Source organism: Vanacampus margaritifer, chromosome 9, assembly GCF_051991255.1.
Source record: "Vanacampus margaritifer isolate UIUO_Vmar chromosome 9, RoL_Vmar_1.0, whole genome shotgun sequence".
Taxonomy (NCBI): domain Eukaryota; kingdom Metazoa; phylum Chordata; class Actinopteri; order Syngnathiformes; family Syngnathidae; genus Vanacampus; species Vanacampus margaritifer.
Window position 1 is genome coordinate 22,986,508 of NC_135440.1, and position 13,988 is coordinate 23,000,495.

A 13,988-nucleotide genomic window follows, 5' to 3' on the forward strand; every position below is an offset into this window, starting at 1 on the left:
ACTCAGTTAGTTTCGTAATGGCAAAGCGAAGGCCCCGGGGCCACCATTTAATTGCTTTGGCCTCCGCGCACACTAAAAAGAGGTGCCACACCAATTAATCCCCTTAGTACAGCGCTGCGTCCCGTCCCCCTGGCAGAGGCGTCCCGCAGGGCTGGGAAAAGCCGCTGACAACAATGGGTACCACCTCCACAACCTCCGCTCCCCCCTTCCCTTCCCTACAACATTGATGCATCACCTTTAATGTCCGCGTGGATATGCAAGAGCCGGCTCTCTCATTACGTAGCTCCATCCGTTTGAAACCAACTGATAGTAGTAATACTCAGTTTAGTATTAAAAAAACAATACAGTATAAAGAAGGCCATATTTGATTTATTTTTCAAATGTGTTGCTCCAAAATGTCTGTTTCATCTCCCATTTAAGGCTACAGAGAGGAAAAAGCAGTTTGAAGCCTTTGCTGCACTCACAGTGATTACTCAGACATCCTCGCTGACGTGCATTTTCAATGTCTGAAGGGCATAATTACCTCTTTTGCGTCAGGTACCAGGAAAGTAAAAGGAGGGCTAGAGGAATGGATTTTTGATGTCAGGAATTCACAAATAGAACGTTGTGACTAAAAACATTGTCGACATTGGAGGATCCATACGAGACGTCCAAATATATGGCCCGGTTGTAAAGCAAACTGAAACATCTCACACATTTCCCCAAATACTTGGAGCCGCTATAAAGAACTAGGCTAGGATATGTGATACAGTATTTTTGAGAACGGGAGAACCTTTGGACATTGGCTAGCATTGGTGTTTTGATGAGAATTTAGTTTGAAATTTATTTCGATTATTTTCCAGCAACACTGACCAAACGGGAAGACTAAGTACCTGTTCTAAAACAATAATGCAATTTAATAAATTATTTGAGGAATTTACAGGTTACAGGCATGTATATGAGAGGCAGTCTTTATTTATCCAAATGGCTGAGACATCCAATAATTTATTAGGGCATGGCCTCTATTAGAGAATAGGGCAATATTTGAGTAAAGGCTGTTGTTTGAGACATTTATTTGAGGTGTGGCCTTTATTTATCCACTTGGACAACACACCCAGCTAATTTTTTTGTCCACTAAAAAAAGTAGATTTTTGAAGAAGAGTAATGCTTGAGGAAATGTGGTAAATTTGGGCATCCACTTAAGATATGTTTATTTATCCCCATGCAAAAAAAAAAACAAAAAAACCTGGACACACCTATGTTTTTGTAAATGACTAATGTAGAAACGTACTTTTTTTTATAATTTTTTTAAATACACTAAATTTTCAACAAAAAAAAGTCAATTATATTACTTCAAAAATAAATAACTAAATAATTGATGCTGTTTCCAAATGACAAATGCCAGGAAATCCTTTGAACTGTTATAATGGATGAATGGATGGCCCATTTTAAGGTCAGCTGAAGAAGAACAAAAACACACCTCGATTCAACACATACACATAAGCTCAGTGGAGCTCCAGGCTGGCAGGGACGTCTACAAAAGCAATGATGGTCTACAAAGACTTTCGTAATGAGCAGAGCCCAATTAAAAAGAGCCTTTCTGCTCCTCCTCCTCCTTTTATCGTCCAAGCTGAACGTCCTTCTGTCTGCTCTCCTTCAGCGGCATGTTATTGATCACCTTTAACCCGCGTGTCAAAACTAGCATTTAGGCTCATCCCTGGGGCTGAGCGTGTGTCGATGGCACCCTGCCCCATAAATCATTACTGGGAGGGGCCGGCCTGACTTTCACACACACACGGAGCTCAACCCCACACCCGGCGGGGTCGAGGGTCATCGACGGTTCCGTGGATTAACACCCGGACAGCCCCCCCCCCCCCCCCCCCTGCTTAGCCCTTCGCACGACGTCCAACCCGTTTCTATTCCCTCGTGGGTCCTGCCAGTGGGACCTTTTTTGATTTTTAAATAAGACAAAAAGGTCGATTTCCACTGTTCAAATACGTAACTGTTCTTCCTCTCCTCATTGTGCATCGGAAATATGTCTTGTCACTGTGAAATGAATATAACATTCTGTATCCTAATTATATTCGTTTTTATGTATAGTGCATGGGTTCGTGACCGGGGGTGTACGAGAAGAGTTTGTAGCCATATCAAGCAATCGTATATTAAAGCTATCAGAAGATGATTGCCATTGTATGTTAAAACCTACAAACAATTGCATGATATGACTTTGGTTCCCCAAAATGTTGCATGTTTTATCACAAGTGACGTGTTCAATCGGTTTTATGCAACCCTAATTTAATTTTTCTATTTTAAATGCTTTAAGTGTCCCAACGACGTATTTATACGTTATTTAATACAAAAAAAGAAAAGATAAAGTTTTTCATAAGGAAGGCTTTGAACTGCAGAGAACGGGTGAAGAAATAGTAGTAATTACAAAAACGGCCAGCAGGTGGCAGCAGAGTAAAGGAGATCAACCAGGGCCATGTTGAAAAAAAGCTAATTTACCCACAGTTTTAATCAGATTTGTGAATAATGATGAAACTTAGCTATATTCTAATGCTAATTGCTGTAAAACGTATCCAGATAGAAATATACTTTTTTTCCTGATGAAAGAAGAGACTCTAATCTTTCTTTTGGTAGGTTCCATGTTTTTATAGCAATGGAACACAATATTCTGTGGGCCTCGCAAAATCTGTCAAAATCCAGTAAAACAGCCGGGAGCGAAGGGGGTTGCTTCAGTGAAAATGGCTGGTAGTGAATGAGTTAAAGTGTAAACTGACCAAAAACAGTGGCTGAAAATGTTACAAAAATATTTTGTTGATTAAAGGGTGCTCATGGGAATTAACCGATATCAACCACATTTACGCCACTCTAGCTTTACGTTTAATTTGCTCCCTTTGATTATCCCTGAAGCTTGCGAGGCCCCCCGAACGCAACGCGGTACACGTTCAATGCCGCGTCGCCACACTGCAAGGCCTCTCGTCTTTTATTATTTCTTTTCCCTCTCTCGCTCGCTCGCTCACTCGCTGCCCTCCTCTTTGAGGAACAACCTTGTTATTGAAGACGGGAAGGCGCTTTTTTGCCTTATAAGCTGACAAAAGCCCAGCTCGAATGAGAAAGAAAAGAAAAGGGGAAGGTGGGAGTGCAACCTTTAGCATGGGGGGCCGCCATGTTCTTTTCCACGCACCAATTAACTCCGCAACCTTGGGCAGGCAAGTGGAAAACGCTTTGTCAGCTGCGCCGTGCGGTTGCAAAAGTCTTAAAAGGTCTGAAAAATGCTGCTAATAATCACAAAGCAATCTATTATGTTAATACTTTGTTTACTTTGAACGTTTTATATATCGTCAGACGTGGCGAATTTACCCAGAGTAAGACGTGAAAATATGCCTCAGTGATTTTGATACCGTACTCTTTACTGTTTTGAAATTCCCCCATCACTCTTCAAAGACCAACAGGTGCACGTTTCTGTGGGAACTGGTGAAAAGTGGCGGGAACACAGACAGTTCTAGGGAATCTCTTCCTTCAACATTGTAAACACTGGCCCATAAAAACACACATCTTTGGTATGCCGTTTCATTATTTTCCTTGATTTAATACACATTGTTAACTCTTTGACTGCCAAAAACGTTAAATAACGTTTAGTAAAATCCTATGGAGGAGTGCCAAAGACGTTAAAAGACGTTTTTTTCAAAACAGGTGAAACTAACCATTTTCTATTGTTGATTACTGAAAAACGGAATAAGGTAGAAACAAACTTTTTTTTCTGATGAAAGATGAGAGTCCAATCTTTCATTTGGTAGTATGTGTGTTTCCATAGTCCAAACACATCATTTTCTGTGGACCTTGAAAGATCAGTCAAAAATGCTTAAATCGGTTGGCACCCACGGCATCCCTTTTCTGAAAACGTCTGGCAGTCAAAGAGTTAATATAAATCCACTTTCACTGTCACCAATCAATTCTGATGAGTATTTTTGGGTCATTTTAGGAAGAGTTGTCAAATTTCACTGGTGACAAAATAATATTTCGGGGTCATAGTAGCATCTAGATTTGTTACATGTGACCCGACTGAGGAGTTTTACAGCACATGAACCATCCCTCATCCAATTTTTTTTCATTTGTCTTGAATTGAGAGCAAAATTGTGATTTACAAGCGCTAAACGGTGGCAGCTAACGTCACAAAAAGGAGCAGATAGTGAAAGAAAGAGACTCTTAATCTTTCTTTTGGGGTTCCGTGTTTTTATAGCAATCGAACACAATATTCTCGTGGGCCTGTCAAAATCTGTGAAAATGGCTGGGGGGAAAAAAGAAAGAAAAAAAGTGTTATTAACTCTTTGACTGCCAAAAACGTTAAATAACGTTTAGTAAAATCCTATGGAGGAGTGCCAAAGACGTTAAAAGACGTTTTTTTTCAAAACAGAGGTGAAACTAATCATTTTCTATTGTTGATTACTGAAAAACGGAATAAGGTAGAAACAAACTTTTTTTTTCTGATGAAAGATGAGAGTCCAATCTTTCATTTGGTAGTATGTGTGTTTCCATAGTCCAAACACATAATTTTCTATGGACCTTGAAAGATCAGTCAAAAATGCTTAAATCGGCTGGCACCCACGGCATCCCTTTTCTGAAAACGTCTGGCAGTCAAAGAGTTAAGTGCATACTTTCCCCTCCATATGCAATTATGTTAGGTGTGAATTATTCACAAATGTTCACTATTGATTGGATTGGTTTGTCCACTGTATTTGAACTTGCCACCAATGAACTCGTTGTTTTGTTTTGTTGTTTTGTGTTTTGTTTACGTCCGTATATGATCACCCCCCCCCCCCCCCCCCCACCATCGTCACATCTTTGAGTCTCCCCTGCACGATTGAACGAATACATCTATGGGCAATGCAATACGATCTGAAAGGTGGTCGGCGTTCTTCTTCTTTAGCAGGCCCGAACTGCGACGAATCCGCCGCACTCGAATGCCCCGTAAAAAGTTAAAGTGTGTGCAGCTGCCGGGAGGCAAGACGGCGAGATATAACTGTTAGTCACTCTTGACAGACACCTGAGGCGGTATAAAATGTCCCTCAAAGGCGTGGAAGAGGCAGACGGGAGCGTCTCTCTTCTTCAAACCCGGGGAGGGGTGGGGCGGGGGGGGCATTTTTGTGAAGATGCACTTGTGTGTACCCCCCCCACACCTCCCCTCGCGCTCTTACAGGAGGCCCGAGCACATGAAGGAGAGAGAAGGGCGGGGCAGGCCCACATGGCTACAAGGCCCGCTATCATAAATAACACAAGAGCGCTCGGGTTCTCCATTCTCCCCGTCTCCTCCGGTTCACCGCCGGAGCGTTTCATATGGTAACGAGGTGTTTCTCCGTGTGGCCACATTGTTGCCCACCTTTTCAAGTGGCTCCGAGGAGGAAACCTTGAGGTAGGGGAAGAGAGGGAATTTTTGATGAAAAAACGGCATTATTCGACTTTTTTTTATTTTTTTGGTGATGCCCACCTTACCTTCTCGTTGTGGGACTTGAGTATTTATTACATAAACGGTAAAAAGGAGAACTAAGGGAGGAGACGATGGAGGGATTCTCTCCCCCCCCCACCACCACCACCACCTCTTTTCAGTTAAGATCACATCAGTCGTGTTCCAGATGTGACCCACGCAATCAATCGAGATCTGTCTAGCAAAAAATACGTTCCAATCGAGATCTGTCTAGCAAAAAATACGTTCACGATTGTGGTTAGCATGTTTGTCTCACAGTTCTGAGGTTACGGGTTTGAATTCCAGCTCAGGTCTTCCTGTGTGGCGTTTGCTTCCTCCCACATTCTAAAAACATGCTTGAGTGTCAAAGTGTGGTATTAAGAGTGGTTTTCTGGTTCACTCTAATTACACGTTGTTGGAGGGACTGAACCCCACCGTTTTCCTATGTGCATTCACCGAACCCTTCTTTATTGAAAAGTAAAATGTGAAAAGAAAAAAATTCACACCGTACCATCACAACAGTCAATGTTCCTTTGGTTTTGCAAATTAGCTAGTTGAATGACTAGAATTGCTCAACTTGCAAATCATGCAGTGAGGATTCTGACAACCACAACTGTTTTCTTACCAATGAAAACAGCAGAGGCCCCAGAATTGAACCCTGTGGAACACCATACGGTCTGTTATACATGTGAATTCATATTGCACATAGTCGTCTAACCACTTTAGTTTTTTTGCTCAACATAGTATGATGGGATTACAAAATAAAATAAAAAAAAAAAACACATGTCCGACATACCATCACAACAGTCACAAGTCGACTACTGAGTGCACCAAACTCCCTCGGGATGGGCTCGAGCTCACCCTAGTGCATAAGAACATGGATGGAATGTTTCCTCAAATAGTGGCCTCAATTGAACACTATACTGCTACCTAAAACAGCAGCACCTAACCAGTCTCCTTGATGAATTCGACCCTTGTTGCTAACCAAAACAACAGCACCTAAACAGTATCTCAAAGCTCAGATCTGTTGTGCTTGCGGATGCATCAGACTTATTTAGATCCCTAACAAACCTGTAGAAAGCATTTTCGTCAAAATTGTTATCAAATTTGGAGTCTTTTCTGACTGTGAAATATACGTACCGTATTCCAAAGCGTCAGAGACGATCATGAAACAACATCTGAGAAGATTTCGAGCCTTTGAGAAATTTTAGGGCCGCCACACATCGATACAGTTGCCCACCAGGCGACTCCTGACACGCAGCGACGGAAAATACTGTGACTCGTATTGGCTTTCGAGGCGTAGTCGTTTGGGAATGAACCACAAAAACATGGTGCAATTGTCAAGGAAAGAAGTTGGTTGCCACAAAGAGAGGAAACAAGTGAGGATAAGAGAGAGAGAATGTGGAAGCTGTGTTTTGAGAGGCCGCTAGCAATGATTGATCGAGCCATTCACTGATCTGACTTTGAACGGTGCATTATTATATCATCACATTACGACCGTTTGATTTGGGGAATGTATATTCTGATTTTCCTTAAATGGTTTCAAAATCAGAACAAATTGATTTTTTTTTTTTGTTGACAAGACTGTGTAACTGCTCTGCCCAAAAGATGACATAAATAAATGTAATCACCATTTTTTTTAAATTATGAAGCATGAAGCTCAAACAGCATGCTTTTGACAAAATATGAATACATAAAAACACAATTTAGACACGTGGGTGATTTAGAATCCCGGGAAACCCAAGCAGGTAGCGGCGCTCGCCATTATTCTCCATATTTCCATAATTGCCGGCATTGTAGTGTCATTAATAGGAGGCAATGGCGCGTAATACGCTTAATGTTATTTATCTGTCGGCGGATAGCTGGATGCTGCTAAGCCGCGTTCATTTGCTGTGGATCAATGCAAATCCGCCAGTGTGAGTGAAATTCACCCCCCCCCCCTCCCCCTTCTGCACAGCCAATGGTTCCTGATGTATTTTCCCACCATTAACCAGTCATAATCCCTGCTAATCATCACTAATCCACATCATCTCCTCTGCCTGCACGCGTGCGATGACGATGCTTCTCTTGGCCAAAGGGTGGCGCTCACGAGCGGCTCCACTGACAAGACTCGAGGGAGGGTGTGTGTGTGTGTGTGTGTGTTAGATGGGGGTTGGTCAAAACCCTTTTTTTTGCTCGCTCTATCTATCTATCAGATGAAAAGTTGCGCCAACGTATGTATAAATTTTGAGAACATTTTAGTAAAGTAAGATAGAAAAAGAAAGACATGTGATATTTTGGATTTGACTCTACAGCTCAAATTAAGCAAACACCATTATTTTGTTCCCAGCGTATGAAATATCGAAGTAAACTAAGAGAGCAGTGTTGAATATTTTTGCCGTCATTAGGAAACCATTAAAAATCGAATTAGATATTAAATTTGTATCCATGCAAAACAAACGATATTAGAATAGTTATTAAACAATACACAATAAAAATGTAGTAAAACGTTTTTTTCCCAATGTGTGTGTGTGTGTGTGTAATCATGCACATTATATTATATTATACATGATAGGCGATTCCCAATGCCATATATCGGCATCAGGCTGATACCAGGCCTTTATTTCAAGGTATCCTTATCAAAATGGAAGCCTATTGCCCGTTTTACGATCATAAACTAGAAACTTTTAATTTTATGCTATTTAAGGAAAATGCTATGCTGGGATTATATACTATAGGTCTTTCTTCAAAATGATATGTCATAGTTTTTGTTTATTTGTTTTTGTACTTGCTTGGTATCAGTATCGGTAACTACACTGTATAAATTGACATCAAAACAAAACCATTAAACGTACTTTCGGTAAAACATTTAGGTTTGTTTTGATGCTGCTCTTGGTCATTCAATTGTTTAGGTGTATTTAATAAAGTGTCACGTGAGTGCACATTCAAATAAGGTTCACAAAACTTTTAAAGCGGACTTTTCTGTCATTTTGTACCACAAGCACATGAACATGTTCAGCTTTTCATCCAAACGGACTGTGCAGCTGTAAGCATGCAGTACCACACTTGTACCAGCTGGGGTCGCCTGTGGTTCACTCGTGACGTTGGCCTGCTGGAGTTTGGACCACTTCAGTTTCTGCAAACACACTATTTTCTCTCTCTCTCTCTCTTTTTTTTGCTCCCCTTCCTTACTTTTTAACGATCTTCAATCACTAACTGAGTAAGAAAGAAATTTATTCCGCTATTTTTGTTCCATATTTACGAACGGAAACAACAAAGAAAACGGGATAGAGTCCGCTTTTCACATGATTAATAAAATGCTTAAAAAGCCGTTCGCTGGCGTCGCGAGTCGCGTCTAACAACGCAAACATCTTGAAGAAATACATTTTATTTTCTCCCATAATAATTTACTTCCAACGCATGGGTGTCTTAAGATTCGTCTAGAACCAGGAATACAACACGCATTTTGCATTATTTAATATGCTTTTGTTTTATATGCAACCAAAAGAACCTAGGAAAAAAAAGTGGAATTTGCCAGGGAGAGTTTTGTGTAATATTTGACTATAGTCGATTTATTTCGTCAGAAATGTAGCATTTGAACTACACGCTACTTACAGTTTATTTTGAAGTCGTTTATACAAAATAAATTCAAATCCACATTTACGAAAGTCGCAGAGCGTTTAAGACGATTTTTTTTTTTTATTATCAACGATTAAAATGAATCATTTGGGCATTTAAGAGCAAATGATATAGCACTGAAAGGTCGAGATTTACTTCAATTTTAAGGCCTTTAAAAAAAAGTGATTTTATAGAAAAAATAAATCTCGATTCAGATTTTCCTGTCTTGTCTTCTTGACTGACACATTTACACATATTAGAAAACATCATCATCATTTTACATGCTTACAATGTGATTTTTTTTTAATGCACGATTAAAAAGCGCCTAATTGCACAACTCAATACGATGATTATCATCAATCAAAAACATAAAAATTCGATTATAAGTATTGCACAAATGAATACGGGATGCCTGACGTCAAACAATAATAATCATAACAAGACATTATTTATGAAATATTGGACTCAACGGTGTGGTTTAAATGCGGCCTAGTGGTGCAACCCAAACAAAAGAACACACAGCGACAACAGCAGAGTACTTTTCTTGTATATACGTTTTATGTAAGTAATAAAATATTACTATAACATAAATAGAAATGTGACTTTGCAGTCTACATTTGGAGAGCAATCAACGTACAACCAATTAAGAAAGAAAGTAAAATCATCCACTGCAACAAATATATAAAAAAGAAAACAACAACAGAGCTAAACAAACAAAACACCTCGAAGAAATAATAAATATATATTTATAAATGAGTCATCAATAAATCAAAAATCATATTAAAATATCTTCTGGGATATTATTAGTAAGTGTACAAAACTGCCAGGAAAAGAAACAAACAAAAACAGATTCCAGAACAAATACAAGTTTTACATATTGGACATATTTACACATTTTCTCTAAAATCACCTTTTTTTTTAAACTTTTTTTTTTTCGTTTTTTAATAACTGTCACGTTTTCTTGGAAAAAAAAATCCCTCAAATGTCTGGTGAATAGCACTGCTTGTCTTTTTTTCTCCTTTTTTTGGACTGCTTCATGACACACAAAGACGTCAAATAAATACGAGTTGAAAAGTAGAACAAAAATAAAGAATCCCTTGACCGCGATGCATTCACGGCCTTTTTAAGTGTCGGAGAAAGTGTTGTTTTGACACGGGGCTGGGTTGGGGGGGTACTGAAAGTTACCTGAGTTGCTCCAACTTTGCATGGTGATGTGGGGGGCCAATATGTGTGGAAATGTTGCATTAACAACAAAAAGTAAGTGCTCCATGCAAACAAATCAAGACAAAAATCGAGGTAAAATCCACAATAAACGAGAAAAATGTTGTTTTTAGTGTCTGCGTGTACGAATTGCGACGTGAGGTAAAAAAAAAATTATTAAGGCGTGCAATCAGATCATGTTAGTCCTGTTGCTTTTGGAATAGTCGTTAATTTGCCATCATTTTCTTCCCAAATTTTGACCCTGATGAGCTCCCGTCACCAATTTTAGAAGCACCCCCAAAAAGTACACACTCGGGTTATGGTTTGGAAATTAAATTTAAAAAAAAAGACGACAAATAATAATAATGAGCAAAAAAAAAAAAAGTTCATTCAGTGCTAACTTTTCATCTCCAGTGTTTGTTTTGTTTGTTTTTGCAGGCGTGTGGTGCGTTCACGGTCCAAAAAAAGGGGGAGGAGATGATGATTCTCCTTACATCTCCTCCGTTATAATTTTGGTAAATAAATCTTTGTCTCGCTTTAAATGGAATATTTGTCATTAGATGTGTTTTTTCCCCAACATTTATTCCCAATGCTAAGTAAAAAAAAAAAAAAAAAAAAAACTGCACACAACGTCCCACCCCCTCCCCGAAAGTCTCGTCGAGGAAATTTAAATAGTGTAAACTCCACGAAGTCCCTTTTATGTGTCTACAAAGGAGCCCGGTGGCGGGTAGGGGGGTTCGCAAAGCGGGTTGTTGGGGGGTGGGGGGGTGGCGGCGGTGTTCTGGGCTGTCAAGTCAGTCATTGCACGGGGCTGTGTAGCGAGCGGTGCAGCGGGGGGGTCTCCGCTTGGGAATATACGTCCTCCATGTTGGGGTGCGGGACCCCCACGGGCGTCATGCGCTTCTCCTTCTGTCTCCGGTTGCAAAACCAAACGCGCACCACCTCCTTCTCCAGCTGCAGCGTGCCGGCTAAAGTGGTGATCTCGTGCGCCGACGGCTTGGGGCACTTGAGGAAGTGGTTCTCCAGCGCCCCCTTGACGCCCACCTCGATGGAGGTCCGCTTCTTGCGCTTGCGGCCCTGCGCGGCGATCTTGTCCAGGTTGGTGGGGCTGCCCGTGTTGGAGTCGGTCTCCTCCAGCCACTTGTTCAGCAGCGGCTTCAGCTTGCACATGTTCTTGAAGCTCAGCTGCAGCGCCTCGAAGCGGCAGATGGTGGTCTGCGAGAAGACGTTGCCGTACAGGGTCCCCAGGGCCAGGCCCACGTCCGCCTGCGTGAAGCCCAGCTTGATCCGCCGCTGCTTGAACTGCTTGGCGAACTGCTCCAGGTCGTCGGAGCTGGGCGCGTCCTCGTCCGAGTGGTCCTGGTGGTGGCCGAACGCCTGCTGCGGGGACTCCATGTGGCCGTCGTGCACGCCCGCCGCCGCCGCGTCGTCGTGGAGCGGCTCGCGCATGCCGTGGTGCAGGGCGCCCGGCTGCGGGCTGCCCAGCATGGCGTTCAGGTTCGTGTATCCCGGCTGCGAGTAGACCAGAGCTTGGCCGCCGCCTCCGCCGACTCCGCCGCCGCCGCCGCCGCTCGACGCGGGCGACAGCGGGGACAGGTGGTGCGCGCTGGCCGGAGCCCAGGCGCCGTGGTGGGCGCCCTGCGTCTGCTGGTGCACCAGGTGCGATCTGTGATGGAAGCCGGCCGCCAGGTCCTCGCGGCTCGCCTTGTGCTCCTGCTGGCCGAGGTGCGTGCCGCTGCTCCAGTCGCTGTTGGACGTGGGCAGCCACTGGTGGTGCGTCAGGCTCATCGGGTGTCCCGTGTTGGTGGCCGCCAGCCCCTGCAGGTACTCGTGGTGCATCATTTTCTGCACCTCCCGGTAGGTGGTCCCCTGGTGCATGCGGTCCGAGTCCGGGTGCATGAGCGGGTTGGACGGCAAGGAGTTATTCCGCGGGATGTACTGAGCTGTTGTCGCCATGGCTCCGACTCGGAGAAGTGACGGCCGCCGAGGAGGTCTGCGGGCTTTAGAGCCCCGGACGGCGTCGGCGGATGCTCTGGGAGGTCTTGGGCCGGCGAGAGGACACGCCTCCGAGAGGCGAGCATTGGCTCGGCTCCGACGGAGGCCCGCGGGGACGCGCTCGATAGGCGCGCGTGCGCGCGGCGGAGGAGGAGAGGAGGGGGGACTTGCTCGCGCGCGCGCGCGGACTCCACCCCCCCCCCCCCTTCTATCATTGGCGTGTGCGTTACTTCACCTTAAAAGTCCAAACGTGTGGGGACCCACTTTTTTTTTGTACTACATTAATTTTAATAATAATAACAGCACAGGGAACACCATTGATGCTTTATATACACTCGAATAACATTACATGCACCTTGGTGAGTTGATTATAATGCCACTTTACCCTTTTTTTTTTTCTCGACGTGATTGTGCACATTCCTCCCTGTAACCGCATCCCATTCAGCAATTGTGTGACAAGCCTTGATTGTCTCACGCGCAAGAGTCGAGATGAATCCTTTCGTTTGATTTTATTAACATAAAACGAGATTATGAGCCCCGCGGAAGGCTTCTTAGAACGACAACATGGAGCAGAGGGGAACACATTTCTCCCACATTTTTCACTTTCAGATGTGCAAGCTTTCATTATTGCGTTCATTTTTTTTCTGATTCAGTAGATTTGATGATTTATTATTCACGTACAATAAGATGACATGCATCTTACCTCATTGATGCACAATTGTTGTCTTAGGTTGATTTCAATGACACGATGATGATAATTTGGCACATATTTTTACAGCATGTGCGCATTTGTCCTATTGTAAGTGTACTGCACACTGTCCGTCCATCCATCACACGTTGAAAGCTCTCACTAATAAACAACAATATTTGAAATATTAAAATATATAGTATGTATTTTCACCCTCTCATGTTTGCTCAATTAAGCAAAGCACATAAGGGAAAATACACTTACAATGTAGTTTTTCCTGAACAAATGTATTAATTACATTTCTAATTAGGAAAACATATTTTACAAAAATGACACAAATGCTTAGACATATCATTAGGCACACCTGCACAATATAAAGATAATAATGCCAACTTTTCAGTGACACATTAACAACGTAGAGCATTGTTGTTTTTGTGGGGTTTTTTTTTGGGGGGGGGGGGTGATACTGCACTGCATCACTTGGCTGTTCTTAATTTTCTGATTCTGGAAATGAGCACCCGAGGCCTCCATTTCTAATATCTTGCTCACGTTTAGTGTGTTATGTCATCTCGACGTCTGTTTACAGTCAACACGCATTAGCGCAAAAATTCAAGCGCGCCATTTTATGATGCTGATTTCTATATGTATTATATTTTAAGCATGTTGTGTGAGTCATTGCATCTTGAGTCGATACACGCACAAACACACACACAGCTGTCTTTCCCTACAATGCGCGCGCGCACACACAGCTATCTAACAAACACGCGGAAAGGTACACACGTGCGCACGCACACATGCACACACACACACACGCATCTCTCCTCTCCTTCTCCTGCTTGATCTGATTATTTTTCCCTTCACGTTTTGTCCCAATAGCAAATTACCAATTCTATGAATTGCAAAGCAGGCTCGAAGACGCTGAGGGGTACACACACACACACACACACACACACACACACACACACACACACACACACACACACACGCACACGCACACGCACACACACACACACACACACACACACACACACACGCACACACACACACACACACACATGGAGAGAG

The 13,988-nt window shown here is 42.8% G+C and overlaps 2 protein-coding genes across 4 annotated transcripts in view; both read right to left on the bottom strand.

Annotated features, from left to right (window-relative positions):
• fhl3a (four and a half LIM domains 3a) overlaps positions 1–13,988 on the bottom strand; it is a 394,693-nt gene that overhangs the window by 70,008 nt on the left and 310,697 nt on the right. The gene's annotated exons all lie outside the window — the stretch shown is intronic.
• pou3f1 (POU class 3 homeobox 1) lies at positions 9,577–12,261 on the bottom strand. The gene has a single exon (XM_077575781.1). It carries the CDS (start codon positions 12,194–12,196, stop codon positions 11,039–11,041), a length of 1,158 nt encoding a protein of 385 aa, XP_077431907.1. The 5' UTR covers positions 12,197–12,261; the 3' UTR covers positions 9,577–11,038.

Coding starts and splice junctions, on each gene's coding strand:
- pou3f1 (XM_077575781.1), bottom strand. CDS start 12,196: ATGGCGACAACAGCTCAGTACATCCCGCGGAATAACTCCTTGCCGTCC.